Source organism: Trematomus bernacchii, unplaced genomic scaffold, assembly GCF_902827165.1.
Source record: "Trematomus bernacchii unplaced genomic scaffold, fTreBer1.1, whole genome shotgun sequence".
NCBI classification, from domain to species: domain Eukaryota; kingdom Metazoa; phylum Chordata; class Actinopteri; order Perciformes; family Nototheniidae; genus Trematomus; species Trematomus bernacchii.
This window is the reverse complement of record NW_022987564.1, coordinates 17,175,247-17,194,734: the sequence shown is the minus strand read 5'-3', so window position 1 is coordinate 17,194,734 and position 19,488 is coordinate 17,175,247. Positions and strand designations below refer to the sequence as shown.

The 19,488-nt window shown below is 39.8% G+C and overlaps 1 protein-coding gene across 1 annotated transcript; it reads left to right on the top strand.

Moving 5' to 3' along the window:
- Positions 1–7,053: 7,053 nt before the first annotated feature.
- Positions 7,054–7,782, top strand: LOC117477784 (zinc transporter Slc39a7-like). The gene is made up of 2 exons (XM_034124526.1): positions 7,054–7,350; positions 7,750–7,782. Exons 1-2 carry the CDS (start codon positions 7,069–7,071, stop codon positions 7,780–7,782), a joined length of 315 nt encoding a protein of 104 aa, XP_033980417.1. The 5' UTR covers positions 7,054–7,068.
- Positions 7,783–19,488: the final 11,706 nt, after the last annotated feature.

Genomic DNA, 19,488 nt, shown 5'->3' with positions numbered 1-19,488 from the left:
CACCCGCCCCCATCACTCTGTGTGACTCCCCAGTCACTGCTGTGGAGTCAAGGACCTCAAGTGGAAGCAGAACATCAGCTCATCACCTCCACGACATGCACACCTCCAGGACCCTGAGGCGGGCAGGGAATATTGTGGCAGACCCTGGACACAAACTGTTCACCCCGCACCCCTCTGGCAGGAGGCTGCGCTCCATCAGGACCAAAACCTCTCGCCACCTGAACAGTTTCTTCCCCTCTGCTACAGACCTCATTAACAAGGCCCGGGACCCCCACTGACAGTGATCTTTTATCGCCCCCACAAACATTATGCATTATATTGATGCACATCATGTGAACTACATCTTGCTCTTTTCCCTCTTAATACTGTGAGCCATGTTCATGCTCAACTCTGACACCATCTTGCACACAAAGCTGCACAGCCCTCCACTTTAAAATACAATTCACTGTAGTTTGCCATATATTTCAGTGGCGAGCCGTCAGGGCCCTCTAGGCCCTCTGTGAGGGCCTAAGATATTCCAAAAAATAATATTTAAAAACATTAAAAAAATATATATTTTTAAAAAATATATATTTTTTTTATATTCTTTTTGTTATATTTTTCATTAGTTTTACCGAAAAAAAACTTGATTTAATAAAATAACATTTCCAAAGAAATAAATCCTTCGAATCTGCCTGTTCGGTCTCTGTTTGAATGTGAAGGGTTACATGAAAGAAGGTCTGGCCCTCTCTGCGATTCACAGAGGGCCCGCTATAGTAACGAGAGAGTAATGTCAAATGACAGTACAATTGACCAATCATATCTTCCCTCTAAATGGGTGGGTTTCATTATCGCGGACTTTATGACAAGTTCCGCCCGCTGTGAAACTGTTCTTGTTTCCATAGGAACAACAACTTCCTGTCAACAGCGTGAACTCGCCTTCAAAATAAAAGCATGCCAAATTACACTTAAGACATACAACTGTAACGAAAGTAACATATTATATATATAATATTTATTTTTATTATCTTTATATTTTTTTACCTACTTTTACAACTTATTTTCTTAGATTGTTTATGTTCTCACCACCAGCCACCAAATCCAATTCCTTGTATGTGTAAACGTACCTGGCAATAAACTTGATTCTGATTCTGATACCTTAGTGTGGTGTCTCGTCAAATGTGTTAGTTGTGTTTGTTTTATGTCTGTCATGTCAAGTCTAATAATAATAATAATATAACATTTGATTTATATAGCGCTTTTCACAACTCAAAGACGCTTTACAGTATGAGGGAGGGTAGGCAAACAAGGACAGGCAGACAAATAAATGTAGTAAAATAAAATAAACCAAAAAAGGCAGTCAAGAGGAAGTTGATTGAGAGGGGGGGGGCTTATGGGTAGACAGAGTTGAAAAGATGTGTTTTGAGGCGGGACTGAAAGACAGTGAGGGACTCAGAGTCACGAAGATCTTGGGGGAGGGAATTCCAGAGCCTAGGAGCTGCCACTGAGAAGGCTCTGTCCCCAAAGCTGCAGAGTGTGGATGTGGGAATGGATAGGAGTCCGGCTGCGGTGGATCTGAGGGACCGTGGGGGTTGATAAGGAGTGAGAAGGTTTGTGAGATAAGGGGGGGCCAGATGGTGGAGTGCTTTGTAGGTGAGGACCAGAATTTTGTAATTGATGCGATGGGAGACAGGAAGCAAGTGGAGGTCTTTGAGGACTGGGGTGATGTGATGCCATGGTTTGGTATGCGTAAGGAGACGTGCAGCTGCATTTTGAACCCGTTGGAGTCTGTTGAGGGATGTAGTGCTGATGCCGTAAAGAAGTGAGTTGCAGTAGTTGAGGCGGGAGGAAATGAAGGCATGGATTAGTCGTTCGGCTGTGGGGCGGGTGAGAGAGGGTAGGATTTTTGCAATATTGCGGAGGTGGAAAAATTAGGTTTTGACTGTTTGGCAGATGTGAGGTTCAAGGGAGAGGGTGGGGTCAAAGATTACGCCAAGGTTGCGTGCCTGATTGGAGGGGGAAACAATGGTGCCATCTATGGTGAGTGTTATGTTAGTGACCTTGCTGAGGGTGGATTTGGAGCCGATTAGGAGGAGTTCTGTTTTGTTTAAGTCTAGTCAGGTATTTATGTAGTCAGGTTTTCATGTTACTTCACGTCCTGTCTTGTCTGTCTATTTATGTCTGTCATATCTAGTCAAGTCCCCGTGTTTCATGTCATGTCTCGTTTTCCCATTTCCTGTTTTTTTTTGTACTTACCTCTTGTCTTTCATTTCAGGCCCTGTTACTTCCTCCCTTTGTGTGTTTTTCCGCCATCATCAGCGTCTGCCCTGCCCCTGATTGTTTCCACCTGTTCCCACTTCCCTCATGTTTAAATAGTCTTTGGCTGTTTCTCAATCGCGAGGATATTGGCTTCCAAGCCAATATTTCAAGGATGCTACGTCATCGAGTGCCGCCGAAGGACTGTTCCAATCTCCAGCATACTTGGAATTCCACAGAGGCCGCGTCCTTGGTTTGGGGGAAATTTCGAGGCTGCACATGGGTAGACTTCGCGTCCTTAAAATCCCCACAATGCTTTGCGCATGGACCAATTTCCCCAAATCTGTCGCGGAAGATGAAATGCGGGGCCTCTCATATGACGCACACTTGCTAGCCTGTTCCACTCTTCGTTTTCCGAATGCCAGGAAGTATTCTTGCCTTGCTTCTGAAGCAAGATGCTCGGCTCGGCTGTGCTACCAAGCCAGCATCCTCGCGATTGAGAAACGGCCTTTGTCTCCCCTAGTGATGTGTCGGTCGCGAACGAGCCGATTCTTTTGAACGGCTCTTTGATACGAACGAGGGGAACCGAGTCGTACTTGGTGAGAGCCGTTCTTGTTATCGTTCAATCGTTGGTCCGCACTCTCTGCCTGCCAAAATCCACTCGCCTTTTTTAAAGCTTGATTTTGTTCCCCACACGTATTCTGTGAAGACCCGCCCCTACTCTGATTGGTGGGTTTCAGCACGAGGAGTGAGGTGGGGTGGGTCTTAACGGAATACGCGAGAGAGAAGTCATAACAAGTGGTAGAGGACAGGTAGACCACGTGTTTTTCGGATGGAAAATGAGCCAAACGCGAAAACGCAGCAGCATTTGGATGCACTTCAACCAAAACCCAGGCAGTGATAAAGCGCACCATTTGTAAAGGCAAAATATCCTTTAAAGCAGGATCAACAAATAATCTCCATCGCCACTTAAAAACACAGTATCTAATATTAAGAGTTGCATGAAATTCATTCAAGGCAAGGCAACTTTATTTACTTAACACATAGAGAGGGTAAATTCAAAGTAGTACATTCACTGACATGAATGACATGGATATGGCGCCACCTTGTGTCATGTTTACATTGCAGATTATTGACATCAGGTCTGGCAATACAGTCAATCATTATCCTGGTGATTATTTCGCAGATAAACCTAGTAACCCCGCCCCCTTTTAAAAAATGGCTCTTTTGAACGGCTCTTTGAAAGGAACGGAGCCATAAGATCCGGCTCCCTTCAAAGAGCCATAATTCCCATCACTAGTCTCCTTTGTCTTGTGCCAGTTCGTCTTGTTTCAGTGTGCTTCACATGTCCAGAGACCCAGCATGTTACCAGAGAGGAGAGTTACCAGAGAGGAGAGTTTTGTTTGTTAGAAACCAAGAGCTTTATTTTGTCCTCGCAAGAGTGATCTTTTGTTTAAACTTTGTTTATTTTTTCTCATTAAAAAGTGAGTCGTTGCAATTGAGTCCAGTATTTTTGTACCTCGTTTTAACACTTAGCTTCTAAACTGCAGTATTTCACCCCTCTGGGGGCTTTCGTGCTCACATCTTCACAGTTGACATCATCTACTTTTTACCGTATGTGAATTCCTCTGGCTGTCTAATGCCGCGTTTCCACTACACAGCCTCGCTCGGCCCCGCTCGGCCTCCTTTGGCCGCGCCCGGCCTCGTTAGGACCAGCTCACTTTGTGGCGCGTTTCCATTACAGTTTAGGAACCGGGTCAGTATCTATAGTAACACAGTGTAGGCGGAGCGACGCTGCTTAAAACTGCCGTGACGTCATCTTCAATGCGACACAACAATGGAGATGTGAAAGCGATCGTTTGCTTGTTTTTTGCTGTGTGGTTTATTATCACAAGAAATAGACAAGAGTTGTTTCGAAAGAGGCGACGTATAGCAAGACGAGGTATAGAAGAAGCTGACGCGAGAGTTCGGGCAGTCCTCCTACGCCGCAGAGACTACAGGACGACTCGAATCACTACTAACTACAATGCTACTTGGTAAGCTAACGTTCGCTAACTAGCAATGTGTTTAGGCTCACGCTCCCTATACGACCAAAGTATTTCAAGTATTTAATTAATTGTAGCTACCACTTTTACGTATTAAAATATGTATGCTTTTGTTTGTGTATTTCAGAAGTTACCGACCGAGCTACCGAGTGGTGGAATGTGATTGTTCCATCTTTCACACACACTCAGTGGGTGGAGAACTTCAGGATGCCTGAGGAAAACCTACGTGTAATACCTAAATATTCATTGTATTGTATTGAACATAAATACATCTTTTCTTTTTCACATACATGTGTTTGTCAAATTATTTAAACCAAAAAAATGTTATCAGAATTGACTATTTAGTAAATATTTGAATTTCAAGCACCAGTACTGCCCCCATAATAATAATCTAATAAATTAAGCAAATATCAAAGCAAACTATAAACATAAATACAAAAGTGTAAAACACAACAGAACTATATTCATAAATGCAAGTGTAAAAAATTGTTAACATGGATGGAGGCTAAAGTATCCACAGCATAAAATAATATGATTATGATGGTTTGTCTGAAAGACACAGCCTCAAGGTTCAAGGTTTTTTATTTTGTCATACGAACATAGCTAGTGTAGTTATGACAATGAACATCTTAGGTCACAGGCTCCTCCAACAGTGCAACACAATAACCCAGATCAACAGAAATATAGTGCAAGTAAATATTAAGCGCTGTGCACCGCTCTCTTTGTATAGGTGTTTTCTTTTGTTCTCTTCTCTTTGAAATATATAAGCAATGTGTTTGAGTCTAGCACAACGAGGGTATTACAATTGAGTAATTTTTCTACATGTATTTATCATGTATTCTTAATACCATTACAAAATATGTAATGTTATGTTTTAGAGGAGGACCTCAAGCTAGCAAACTCAATTTCAAACAGTATGCAGAGTTGTCCTGCTAAAGAGTTAAAATGTATTATTTAACCAAGTATTTATTCTCTTATTTGCTTTAATTGCAACAGATGATAAAGGTTTCACTGTGATAAGTATTCTCTTAAATCCATAAACCCCTGTACAGTGCTTTGTGGACGATGGTGTTTATGATATTTCTGACTGCAGAGGGACGCCTAGATGATGCCATCTTTCTGTGTGATCGCTGGTGGGTGCAATTATTTATCAACAAGCAATAAGATAAGACATGGCATTGATTCTGCTGGGCCAGTTGCCGTTCCTGCAGGGCCAGATCCTCTCCTCCTCGGTTTGTGCTGTTGATGCAGAGGACGTTGTTCGGAACTGTTCCTCCTCGCTAGTCCCAATGTAATCATCTAGAACAGAAACATGACTTGTAAATTCCACAAACTACTGCAGCACAATACTATAAATAGCAACAACAACTATAGAAAAGACAAACTGAACGTAAACAATGGCACATATGGTGTTAGCAAACAATAGCTCTCGCTAATGCTATCTGCCTAGCTAGCCTTCGGGGCTCCATCGGGGTTGTCGAACATAAATGTAAGGATAAAATAGACTTATTTGTTAGAAGTGAGCTTTAAAACAGATAGGGACACAAAGCAGGGACACAAAGCTTTCAAGCAAATAACAGCGTTAGCAAAAACGTACCATGCAGACTCCAGTAACGCCGTTGGAGAGTCCAGTGTCTGTGTAGAGACCTCCTGAAAGACTTTGATATTGCGAGTTGTCCCGTCGAGCACCCGCTGGACCTTATCATCTGCAATATAATGGACGTCGTCACTTCCTCGACCGACCATGGTGTGCTTTTCTTTGCCATTGTTGTAGCTCCTCTGTTAACAAAAATGCTGTTTGTAAAAATGGATTATCTCGCGCGCAGATTGTGACGATTCTCTCCGACCAATCAGCAGCCGAGAGCGTTGACGTCACAAACTCAGCCCGGTTCTCTCGGCCCTGGCCCCACGATTTTATGAGGCCAGAAAAATTAGGAGAATTAGGACCAGCCGGCCGGTACTAGGCCAAGTGGAAACGCAACCACAAACGGGCCGCTGACGTCACAGCCCTCTTAAACCGGGCTGCGCGCTGTAGTGGAAACGCGCCATAACTTGTAAGACTAGAATAAGTTTAGTTAATCATATAAAAATGTGGTATATAACTTTCTGCAACTCATAGTATGGCTACAGTACATCCACCCTTAGGGTGCAGACATTATAGTTTCCTTTCGTCGTTTGATTAAAAAGTTTAGTCCTACAGTACGTATAGGTACTACTTTTTTCTAGTGTGGAATACAAATGTGAAATTTACCTAAGGGTAAGAGATGGGTTATTTAATGCAAAGACAGTTTTTATTTCTCCAATGTCCTGAAAGTGGTATCTCAGGAACACCTTGAGGGAATTTTTTGTATTTCACTTTGTTCTCAAGCAAGAACTGATTTGATTTTGGTGGTTAAAGGTCAAGGTCACTGTGACCTCACAAAACTGGGTTTTGGCCAACTTCCTGGGGTAGTACAGACATGGATGCAAACTGCGGCCTCACCAGCAGGCGGAGGTAAACAGCTGTGATGGGGTTATTCCAGTTTAATAGATGAGGGAGTGGTTTCAGGTGTGGCCAAGTCACTTTTTCTGGGGCTGCAAACACACGTTGGCTTTTATGAAACCGTCAGTCATCTATGTATCATAAGCTTTTAATTTGCCTGTAGGGTTGAAAAATCTAGAAATTGAAACTTAATCTTCTTTTGGCATCACTTCAGTCAGTCTTATTGGCACTGGTATGTGCTGCTGACATAATTGATGCCACATTTATGTGAATAACGTGTCCTCCATCTAACAGAGGGCCACAGAAATGCTCCCTGACATCGTGTCTGTAGTTGGAGACTGGAAACAGTGTGTTCTAATCCTCATTTCTTCTTTATTGTCTCCACTAACAGACATCAAGGTGTCGGGTTACCTGAACCTTGCAGCTGACTTCACACATAACTTCACTGACGGCCTGGCCATCGGAGTGTCGTTCCTGGTCAGTCCTGCGGTGGGCGCCGTCACCACCCTCACCATCCTGCTGCACGAGGTCCCACATGAGATCGGAGACTTTGCCATCCTTGTTCAGTCCGGCTGCACCAAAAAAAAGGTAGCTGATAACTCAAGCTGCAGCTTCATCTTGTCCAACACAGACAATAGGCAGGATCCTGAAGGAAGTCTATTGGCCCAGTCTTCTGTAGACCCAGTCATCAAATAAATGGACTTTGCTAAATATAGATTTATATAATACATTTGACTTTGTGAAATATCACAGTGATCCCCCCTTAAAATAAAGAGCCGGCAGCAAATTGAAATTTGTAGGGCCTTTAAAGAATAATTGGTGTATAATTACTGGTTAAATGTTTTCAGTTTCTATGCATATTGATTTGAAAATAAATGTTTTAATCAAACTTAATTTGTGTAAGAGATTGTGAAGAAAAAAAAGCAATTGTGTTGTAGTTTTGGAGACTCTTAAGACTTCAATCATCCTCTTCCTCTTTCCCATCAGGCCATGTGTCTACAGCATAGACTGTATATATAAATGGATGTAGGGTCCGTGACGTCACCCATAGGATTCTGCAGAGTTGCCGAGAAGCCCTTAGTAGGCGGAGTCGGCCACTAACGGCTCGACAGTGACGTCAGAGTTCCACTCCCGCCTGCTCCAGCCTGCTCCAAATAGAGTGGCGAAGTCCCTCCCCTTCCGGTGGACCTCCATGGGACCTTATTTCGGAAAAATTATGTATTGAAGTCAATGGAGAGAGAAAGATTATCTTTCGATCCCGTTTGAATTGTGCCACGAATTACACATATGATGTTTGTCAATTTAAAAGATAATTTTGCAAGTCAAAAAAAAAAAAATGTGTCGTAAAACTGTGAAGTAACACATTTGTTTGTGTGAAACGCTCAATGAACTACATCTCTGGTCAACAACACACGTCACCAAGATGGCCGTCACTACTGTCTTGTCAACAAAACGATTGACCAATCACCACAATGAAAACACAATGAAACACGTCCTGAAGAATGTCATGCAAAGCTGCCTGCCTGCCTTCCTTTGATTCATGATACATGAAGTAGAGAAGATCGCCGATGCTAACGTTAGCGTTAGCATTTCTCCCCCGGGCTTAAATGGTGTATTATAGAATGATCACACCGGTGACAGTACTATTCAAAGGGTTCACGAAATATGACTACTACTCTTACTGTTTAACATTTTGGGTTACTTAATGTTACTTCATGTTAAGGCTAATAAAAATGACAAGGCTGTAATGCTAACTAACGTGCTAGCTACTAGCTAGGTAGCTAACTTGATCAAGCCACTCCTGGTCCTTTCATCAGACGGGAAGCAAAAGAACGAGCAAGACCCATTGCTGGTATAATAACAACCTGGTACTAAGCACACAGGCATCTTGTTAAAGTTATCTTATCTTAGCCAGCGCCATATAGATAGATTATATCTATATTGCGCTGATTTTAGGTATCTGAATGGTGGAGGAAAACAATTGTGACATCACTTACGCGACTCTGGGATTTGTAGTCTTTCTAGTTACGTATTTTTCATAGTCTTATATTTCAACAGTTTTACGACAAACTGTGACTTTTTTGACATGGAAATTATTTTTTAAGATTGACAAACATCATATGTGTAATTCATGGCACAATTCAAACGGGATCGAAAGATACGTTTTCTCTCCTCATTGACTTCAATGCATAATTTTTCCGAAATAAGGTCCCATTACCCGGAAGTAAGTGGGCGTGACTTCGCCACTCTATAAGGGCAAAGAGGCGGAGCCGAGGCGGGTCCTGCTGCCACCGGACTGGAAGTTCCAGAGCTAGCTGAAGCTACCAAGCTAAGCTAACATGCTCCCCATCTGCACACTGCCGTCTCATTTTACGTTTCTTAGGTAAGCGGACATGAGACTATTCAGCAAAACTATAAATAATAATCTAAGTTGAGTTTTTAGCATAATACTTCAGAATCTTAAAATCCCTTAACGTTTGTATGCAATTGTGCTAAATTCAACACTGGAATCAAGCAAATATTAATGTTTGCATGACATTAGTTATTTATATTTTGCCATCACTTAATTATACGTTTAATACATTTAAGTTAAGCTAAGGTACATGTGATGATAGCTAGTTAGTGCTCTTACCTGTGAGGCCTCCTCCAAACAGCATTATAACCAGACTGTATCATTAAAACTACAAGTACCAGTTCTAGATCCTTGACTTTAGACAAACAATTCAAAAGACAAAATGTATTTAAAGACCAATCTTTATTTGAAGGTGCCTCTTAACCTGATATATTAGTTATACAGTAATAGTATTGACAATCTAAAAAAACTGAGCAACTCAACAGTCAACTTTATATTTCTTATTGTCTAAAGCATTTATTATTTTCATTTTCCCCCTCTCATATTCAGTGTGGAGTGTGGATGGATTGAGACAGCGTGGTGTCCAGAGAGCTGCAGAGACTTCAGGGAGAAACCTCCGTGTGATGGACGTCCTGTCTGTTGGTTTGGCCGGAGAGGACTGAGGGTCTTTCCTCAGCGAGGAGGACCAGACCTGATGGATGCTGGACATAGCTGATACCAACTGCACAGGCCTAGTCTGTCACTTTATTTGACTAAATGTGTTTACTTATACATTTAATAGGTTTACACCTTCTGTCCATATGTGCTTTTTATTTAAAACATGTTTGATTAACTTTTCGTTCACATTTCAATAAATTGAATTTGTATTTGCACTCCTTTTGTCCATTATTCTTACTGAAAATGTTAGATTACACATTCACATCCGACTGAAGATTGGCCCCATTTATTTGCGTTGCAAACTCTGCGGTACAAGGTACATGTTGTGAAGCTCATGAAGTGAGGCAGCTGATGGAGTGTAGATGTGGAAATAGGTGCATTCGATCAGCTGACTTTGTTTTCACAATAAAAGTAGTTTCTTAGTGAATGTCCTGTACTGGTCTTAACATCTCATAACATCAGCTTTTAATTTTCCGATTGGATGTTTTTCTTGACCCTCGGAGAAAGAGGAGATGCTGAGTCGTGTCTTTCAGGCATGTCCTTTCCTAACAAAAATTACAGGAAACATAAAACATATTATTGCAGAACAAGTGTGTTATTTATGAAAGAGGTGTGTTTGTGTTTAGGGGCTGTAGATATAATTATTTTGTAATGTTTTTTTTTATTTCAACATTGAGCTACAAAGACAATCAGATTATGAATGAACAGTATGAAATTCATCAACATTGAAATGTATTTTATTATCAAAATAATATTTAACTGTTATTAAAACAAGCTTGCTCTGTTATCTCACTGAAAGAATAACTTTTACCACGTTTTTACAGACAATATTGAGAGATAAATAGCAGTTCTCACTATGTGTTAAATAGCTTTGCCTTCAATACATTAAATTAGAAAGCTGACAAGTCATATTGCTTGTTAAGATCTAAATGTAACCCTTTGCATGGAAAAAAACCTCAACTTAACTGATGTGTAGGTGATCTAGTATTTAGTATTGTTTAATTGTTTCGGCCAGTCTCTGATGGAGATCCTGGCCCTGCTGTTCGGAGTGGGCATGGTGGTGCTGATCGCTGAGTACGAGTGAGACGGAGAGAGAAGAGGGTCAAAAGTGGTTGAAAAAAAATAATGCTGGTTTTAAGTAGAGTCCAATTGGATTATGATTTGTCAGAGGTGTTTTTTTGTATTGCTTCTGTTTTGGGACGAGCACCACCTACTGATGGGGAATGGATGATTTTTGTTATGTTCTTTTAGCGTTTCACTTGCTGATTTGTTATACTGTATTTTTGGGAGAGACTGAGAGCTGGAAAGTAACGACCTGATGGAAACATATTTTAAGGACTGCTTTTCATTAAGGGTCTACATCAGGACTGGATGAGAAATATTTCTGTCCGCTGGTTTCACAATTTACTCACCGTGTTCAAGACACCGATCGTCAGCTTCACTTTTACTGGTGGCCGGTTTCCAAGAGTGGCTTAAAGTAGATTCATCTTCCAGCACATTTTCTGTCCTTTTGCTAATTAAATCTGCATTTCAGAGTTGGGTCAGTGAAAGGGAAGCAATGGTCAGGCTCCGTTGTTCTCACTACAGTGAGCGGCTCGTTAACGTGTCTGTCTGGAGATGATGTATGTTAATATTTTTACATTCCACAAAATAAAAGTAAAAGTTGTGGCTTCTACAGATGTACTCTGAAGTCATTCAAATCTTTGTCAAAGTAACAAGCTGTTTTAGCCTTTACCATTCCTACACAATCTACTGTATAGTTTATTAACTAATGATGGATAGTCAAGGAGAATACTGACAGCTGTGATGAACATCCCCAATAAAGGTTTATCATTTCCTGTGATTACTTTGCAGCATGTTTTCTAATTAAAGGCACATACTTTTAAATGTAATGTACTGCTATAGAAAGTCTGTAAATAATCAAATGGCCTGTTTTTAAAATGTAACATGATTGAAATTCAGTTCGAAGGAACAGAATGTAATCTGCTATCAAGCTAGGAAGCAGATAATGCTCAATTGGCTCTTGACTCTTTAGAATTCCTGAGAAGGACAGATGGGTTACACAAGTATAGCACAGTAGTATGAAAACATGTCACCTGACACCTTTCATGCAGATCAAGTTTCACTGCATACTAGCTCAATAAACAGCTGAGGGTGTTTTGCCAAACGATGAAAATGCAGTTATCTCACAAGTGGTAGTCCAAATGACCTTAATACTTCCTAACCTTTTTCTATTAAGTGACATATTTTATGGATATTTAACATTATATTTTATGCATAACATTACACCACAGAACAACTGATAGATGGTACAATTAACTCGAATATTGAACACAATATCTGCAGGAAGTTTACGTCAGAACAAAAGGTTTAGATGAATATGGAGCAGATTATTTTCTCTCAATATTGCGTCAGATGAGTTCGCATTAAAAAAAATGTGTATGTTGAAGAAGACATATTATGCTCATTTTCAGGTTCATATTTTTGCCTCTTTTTTTTTCTGTCCAATGGAAGCGTTTCAGGCAGGGGGGGAGTGGGAGAGAAACTCCCTCTGGTGGGAACACAGGGGTTTTAGCCTTTGCAGACCATTAACATGCACAAAAACCTATAGAACATAGTCCAGGAAAAACCAAAAGCATAATAGGGCCCCTTTAAATCTATATCTTGGTCTGTATTCGGCCTATTTATATAAAAGAAATTACTTAATGCACTACATTTGACAAATGTAATATTTCCCTCTCCTTGATGCTTGGCCAATGTTCTGTTGTGTTTCGCAAAGAGCGCAAGCTATGTTAATATGTGTTTAGTTCTTCACTATGCCTTGAAGGTAGGGTAGGTAAGAATGGAGAAACCAGCTCGAGTGCGCTAGAATTTGAAAGTACACAACCGAAAACAATCTGCCCCTTCCTTCAGACTTCCTTATAGAGCCCCTCCTCCAACACACACAAACGCGCACATGACCAATGAGGGCACGAGATAAGTTTGTGCACGAGATGGAAGGCTGACAGGCAGGTAGGCCATCCAGTTATTTTAGCCGGGCCGAGTCAGATAATTGGTCTAGCTTTTTACAGTACTACGGCTTCCACAGATGAAATATTTGTATATATTTATTGTCAAAGTATTTAATTTATTCATTGCTATCGGGATGTTAAGAGCATTCCATGGAATATAACAAAAAGTGTTTCTGAAGTGAATTACCTATCCTACCTTTAATAATAAAATATAAAAAAAAATGTTTTCATCTTAATAAAAAAATTAAAAACAATTACATTTGTTTCTTCAGAGCAATTAATGAAATCTTTTAGTTGCAAAGTTGCTTTCGGGGCCCTCAGTGGGGCTCTGGTCCTTGTTGGGAACCAGGGACCTAAACAATTCAACTGTATGACATAATTATAATTTATTTAAAGAATGCTGTTAAATTACATGATGGTGTCAACGAAGGGGATTATAAGTCTGTCGTAGAGAGCTGAATACTGTTCTAGACAAAAACATTTCTGAAGTATCTCAGCCTCAAGATGTGGAGACGGCACACACTCACTCAAACTGTAAATCAGAAGTCAGACTTGGAGACCGCTGACAGCTTTACAGTTACTGGAATAGAAATGCAGAGGTTACATACAAAAAAGAGGTGGTTGTGCAACATTTGTGCAATGTGCTTTTTCCCTGCAATTTGCAAATAACACAGTGTGATCAGTCTCTGCCTTTCAGAGCAAATTAATTAGTTTTAAAGTGATCAAAACTGCATTGTTTCACCGAAACAATGTTAAAATCACAAACTTTCCATTTAGAGTTTGATTCTTTAATTTAAGTTATTTCCAGAAAACTGCGTTGTTTCACCGAAACAGTGTTAAAATCACAAAAGCTTCCCTTTCAAAGTCACATTCTTAAAGAAAATCTGTTCAGAAAAAGTACTTAACTTTCTACCAGTTGTAAAGTTGTCATACATAAAACTGTATCCAAAAGTAAGAGAAAGACAACGATAGAAAAAAAGCAAAATCTGCCTAGTGTCAGTAAAACAAAGTGTTAAAATTACAAATTTGCCTTTTGGAGTCACAGTCTTTAAGAAAATACATTTGTTACAAAGTAATTGACAATATACCAGTTGTAAAATGTTCCTACATAAAAGTGTATCAAAAAAGTATCTTGATAGCAGAAAATAACTAAAATATGTAAGGTTATCAGAAAGAAAACCTACATTGTTTAACTGAACAAGTGTTTAAAATAAAAAACGGCCATTAAAAGAAACCCAATTCCTTACAAAGTACTTCATATTCTACCAGTTGTTAAGATATTTATCATTTTTCTAGTTTTAACTTTTTGCATACATAAAAGTGTATCTTACAGTACCTTGGTGAGAGAAAAAAGCTAAATCTGTTTAATTTGTTCTATGTCCTCTATATATATATATATAGAGGACATAGAACAAATTAAACAAATATATATATATATATATATATGTTGCACTGTTGGAGGAGCCTGTGACTTGTGTTTTTCATTGCCATATCTACACTGTAGCTAATGTGCAGATGACAATAAAAGCCTTGAAACTTGAAACTTGAAAACTTGATATGATCAAAACTGCATAGTCTCACTGAACCAGCCCTAAAAATCACAAACTGCCTATAAAGAAACCCAATTCCTTACAAAGTAGTAACTACTTAAAGGTCCCATGTCATGGCCAGTTCTACTGATCATAATTCCATTGTTGAGGTATACTAAAATAGATTTATACTGTGCAATTTTCCAAACTCACATTGGTTTCTCATACAGCATCTCTGTAAAGTATGTGTATTCACCAGTATTCACTCTCTGTCCTAAACGGCTTGTTCGAGCACCTGCCCCCCTCCCTGTGAGCCCAGTGTGCTCTGATTGGTCATGCGACGTGCAGCTGCTCGCAGCTGCTCGTTGCTGTGAGGAGCAGACAGGGCTTCCGTGTTGGCAATACAGATACAGCGAGAACAAGCGAAACTCATCCTGAGCACACACAAACACTCACAGCCGAAGTAAAAACAATAAGTGTGGCTTGATATTGAGTAAGAAAAAGGTTTATAACGCTGTGAGCATGAGTCTGCGGAGAGCATTTCTCCACGATCCCAACTTAGCAGCCCAAAAAACGTTTACCCATTTAACAGTCGTGGTTGTTTGTTTTAAACATCATAAATACACAAACAACAATGAATACTTACAGGTTGTGTATCCGAATCTCCCGCTGGTCCAAACAAAGTAGGAACAGCATCGTTCTTCAGTGCCCTACGCTGTACATATCCGGCATGAATCGCTGAAAGGTCCCTACGTAGCGATACCCAGGAAGTAAATGAGAAATCTCCAACGAGGCGTTTTGGGGAGGTATTTTCTGTGTTAGGGTTTTACTCCCTACAGGGTGTACTTTGAGGGTTTTTGACTCTGCATAAAAACCTTCATAACACACAAGGGGACGGGTAATAACCGGAAAAGCATGACATGGGACCTTTAATATTCTACCAGGTGCAAAAGTGTTGCACACTTCAAAGTGTATCTAAAAGTATCTTAGTAACACAAATAAAGCAAAAAGCATTAATGTTAACATAGTCTCAAATGGCTGACTCCTGAACTCCGTAATGTCCCCCTAACATGGCACTTATGGCGCATTTCCATTGCAGCGCGTAGCTCGCTTTAAGCGTGCCGTGTCGTGCCGTCCCCTTTTTTGGTTGTGCTTCCACTAGGCCTCGTTCCGGCGCGGCACGGCGCGGGGCCACTTTTTCCCCTCTTTTCTGGCCCTAGAAAATTGTGGTTCTATCGGGGCCAACAAACAGGGCTGAGTCGGGCTGAGTATGCTAAACTAGAGAGAGGAGCGCTGGCAAGAGGGCTAGAACTACAACAAGATGGACATATTTGACCGTGATTTAATTGTAATACACGTTTCAAAATGATGCCGAAGTAACAACATACTGATACCGGTTAGTAAAAACCATGAATTAATGCTTTGTCAAGTCTGCAGACAGACGGCAGGCGAAAAACCTTTTAAAATTCGTGTTTTTCTAGATGGAGATTGGCTAAGCTAACGCAGTATATGCCCCGACCGTCCACACTCACAACAACGGCCTATACAGACATAAATAAAGCAGCGACTGTATTCACCATGACACAGGCAGTCTGTGGTGTGTACTTGTTTAACTTTTGTCGAGTTTCTGAACATATATAAGGAGCTGTGAGCTCTGAGTGCTCACAGCTAACGGCTGTGTTGTGTTTCTGGATTTCTCATTGAAGATGACGTCACGGCTCCACCTACACTGCGTTACTATAGTAACTACCCCAGTTCCTAAACTGTAATGGAAGCGCAGCATGAAGTGAGTCGGCCCTGTTAAGGCCCAACGCGGCCAAGCCGTACCGAGCCGTACCGAGTGTGGCCGAGGCCGACCGTGTAGTGGAAATGCGCCAATAGACTATTTACATAATCCAAGGAAACACACCAGTAAATACACCTCTCTTTGTCCGCTCTTCAAGCCTCAAAGGGCGGACTCATGAGCTCCGTAATGTCCCCCTAACATGGCACTTAGACTATTTTCATCATCCAGGGATCAACACCAGTAAATACACCTCTCTTTGTCCGCTCCAAGAGCCTTAAAGGGCGGACTCATGAGCTCCGTAATGTCCCCCTAACATGGCTCCTAGACTATTTCCATCATCCAGGGAAACACAACTTCAAAGGGGCTTCCTTCTAGTTAATAAAGTAATTAAACAATAAAATGTCATATAACCTTATATTACCACAAAAGAGTCAATAAGTAATATTAACCCACTGTTAAAGAACATTACCTTATAGAGGCCATTACAAGCACCGCAGGTGACCGAAACAAGTCATACTAACATCAATGACTATAATAGCTTACTAGGGGGATACTACAACAGGTGTCTCATCAAAGGGGCCATAGTCTTATCACCCCTTATTGAGCAACATCCTTCTGAGTGCGCTATAAAACAGCTAAACAAGTCATACTATCATCATTAACTATATTGGTTTTATCATTGACAAATAATGACCTATTAAGGACACTCTAACAGGTTTCACATCAAAAGGGTAATAAAGTCTTATCACCCCCTATTGTGCAACATCCTTTATGAGGGGCAATAAAACAATAAACATACAAGTCATAAAAGATAAAAGGGTCAAAGGTCAGATATGTAAAGTCTTATCACTCCCCATCTATTGTGCAACATCCTTTATGAGGGGGCAATAAAACAATAAACAAACAAGTCATAAAAGATAAGAGAGTCAAAGGTCAGATGTCAGAGTGACAGGTGCCACATCAGAGGGATTTGGAGGCGGGACTAAGGTTTATGAGGGTCATAAATCACTCTCTTATCAGGTACTTAATCTAATTTGGAAAAATACAGTTGTCTTATAACTACTCACACTATTACATGGCTTTCTTAAACCCTCCTGTTGTATTCGTTTTTTGTAACAGCAATAATATTCGTGCGGTCAATTTGAACCAGTGCATGTTTAATTATCCAAAAATGGTCGGAAGATTAACCAGATTTATTTTTGTACATAGTTTGTACCTTTTATTACTATCAATGAAATCAATATTTAGTGCAATTGTGTTATTCACCTCTCACAGATCATGGTTCCATTAGAATAAGTCACTTGTTTTTCACAAAACATATACATTCAAACACATTTTTTTTACATTGGAAAAACCGTGATATAAAATACATTAGTTTTGCATAACATAACATTTTTTAAATTACTTTTTTTCCAATTGGTTGATGTTGATACATTTCACGTGTGTGTGTGTGTGTGTGTGTGTGTGTGTGTGTGTGTGTGTGTGTGTGTGTGTGTGTGTGTGTGTGTGTGTGTGTGTGTGTTTGCATTTCTGACCCCTTTTAGTCTCCACTTTCACTGCCGGGTCATGTAGGGGAGGGGTTCCAAATGCATGACATGAACCATTTTCATTTGACTTGTTTATTGCACTAATTAAGGTAAGTAGAAGAAGTTTCATACAAAAAAAATACTTGAAAGTATTTTTCGTAGATTTTCAAACTTTCAAACGGGTCAATTTGACCCTGAATGTAACAGGACGGTTACATATAATGATGGTCAGTTTATTTTATTTTAAAAGTTTCATCATAAATAAGACCAAGCCCAATCCTATCAATCCACTTTGGCTAAACTGTTCCCAGAAAATAGAAGAAAAGTGGTCAAGAAAACAGCTGGGAAAAACCAAAAGAGCACATAAAGAGCTGGGCAACTGAGTAATGAACACAATTACAGAATACAGACAGGAAACAGGACAGTTTGGGCCATGGCAGTGATTCAAGACTGGTCAATTAAAAAGAAGGTTCCCAAACTTTGGGAGCAATCAATGCTGCCATCATTTTATTTATTTGAGCATTTATTATTCATCTGTTCAAAATTCAAACTGTAAAATGTACTTGATTGCAAAATCAAAAGCAATACAGTTACACTGCTATGGACTCAGTTCTAAGCAAAAAATCCACCAGAGAATGTATTATTTGTGGAAGGAGTGCAACAATTTAAAATAAATTACATAATTGTTAAATCAATCCGTTGCTGTTAACGTGATGATCTATTTTTATTAGCTATGTAACAACCTGGTTAATGGACAGACAGCCAGTCATTATTGCGAAATGAACCCTGATCAGCAGCAGTTCTTACATTTAATGCATGTCTGTGTGTGTCATCAAGTAAAAATGTGCTCCTGAAGACACCTATTTTAGCAGGAACTACCACAGACTCTGAGTAATTTGGTGTTTAGATTTCCATATTTACACCTTTGTTGAGTTCCTGTTGGACAGCTGTGTGTCATGCTTACTTGGAAATGCGAGATATTACTGTCTCGGCCAGCTTAAAGGAAAGTACAAAGAAAAGAGCTGATTGAGATGACTAAACACAAATAAGGAAGTCAATTCTTCATAGGTCACATATCTTAAAGATTAGTTCATCTGCAGAGGGAAACTGATTTCCTCTTAGATCAATCTCACATAACTTTGCCCCATGCTAATTCGTTTTTACTTCCCTAATGAGGCAGTCACGCTCACCTGACACGTGCTGCTTAAAAGTAAAAAAACTTGTAAAAAATCTGCTAATAGAACAAGTGAAAATTAGCTTGGTAAGATTTTTTGAAATAAGAAGGGATATTTAGATAAATGAGGTCTTGTAATTAGCTGGGAGAACTTATTTTGAACTATATTTTACCAGAATCAGGAAATGTTGTTACAATATAAACCGCAAATGCTCAAAAGTTTTCAGTTTTCTGATGTTAGTTGGTAATTTTGTAATACATATGTAAAAAATGATGTGTTTCATCTGAGATACAACTCAAAATAAGATGTTTTGACTTAACAAGATGATGCATTGTCTAAAAACAAGACCCTATATCTCACTGCAGTGTTACTTCTGAAGTTATTATGTCTTATATCAGGTGTAGAGACATATTCTGACTAGATATTAGACAAATATACTTGGCAAGATTTCGAGTTTCTGTAGTGTAACTAAGTACATTTACTCAAGTACTGTACTCAAGTACAGTTTTGAGATAATTGTACTTTACTTGAGTATTTCCATTTTATGCTACTTTATGCTTCTACTCCACTACAATTCAGAGGTAAATTGTGTACTTTTACTGCACTACATTTATTTAATACCTTTAGTTACTTTACAGATTTGGATTAATCATGAAATATAATCAACACTTAAATCAGACTTTAGTTCC

Excerpts from the sequence above, each read along its gene's own strand:
- LOC117477784 (XM_034124526.1), top strand. The coding sequence starts at position 7,069 with ATGCTCCCTGACATCGTGTCTGTAGTTGGAGACTGGAAACAGTGTGTT. Across the intron at positions 7,351-7,749 it reads CCGGCTGCACCAAAAAAAAG|GCCATGTGTCTACAGCATAG; the intron begins GTAGCTGATAAC and ends CTTTCCCATCAG.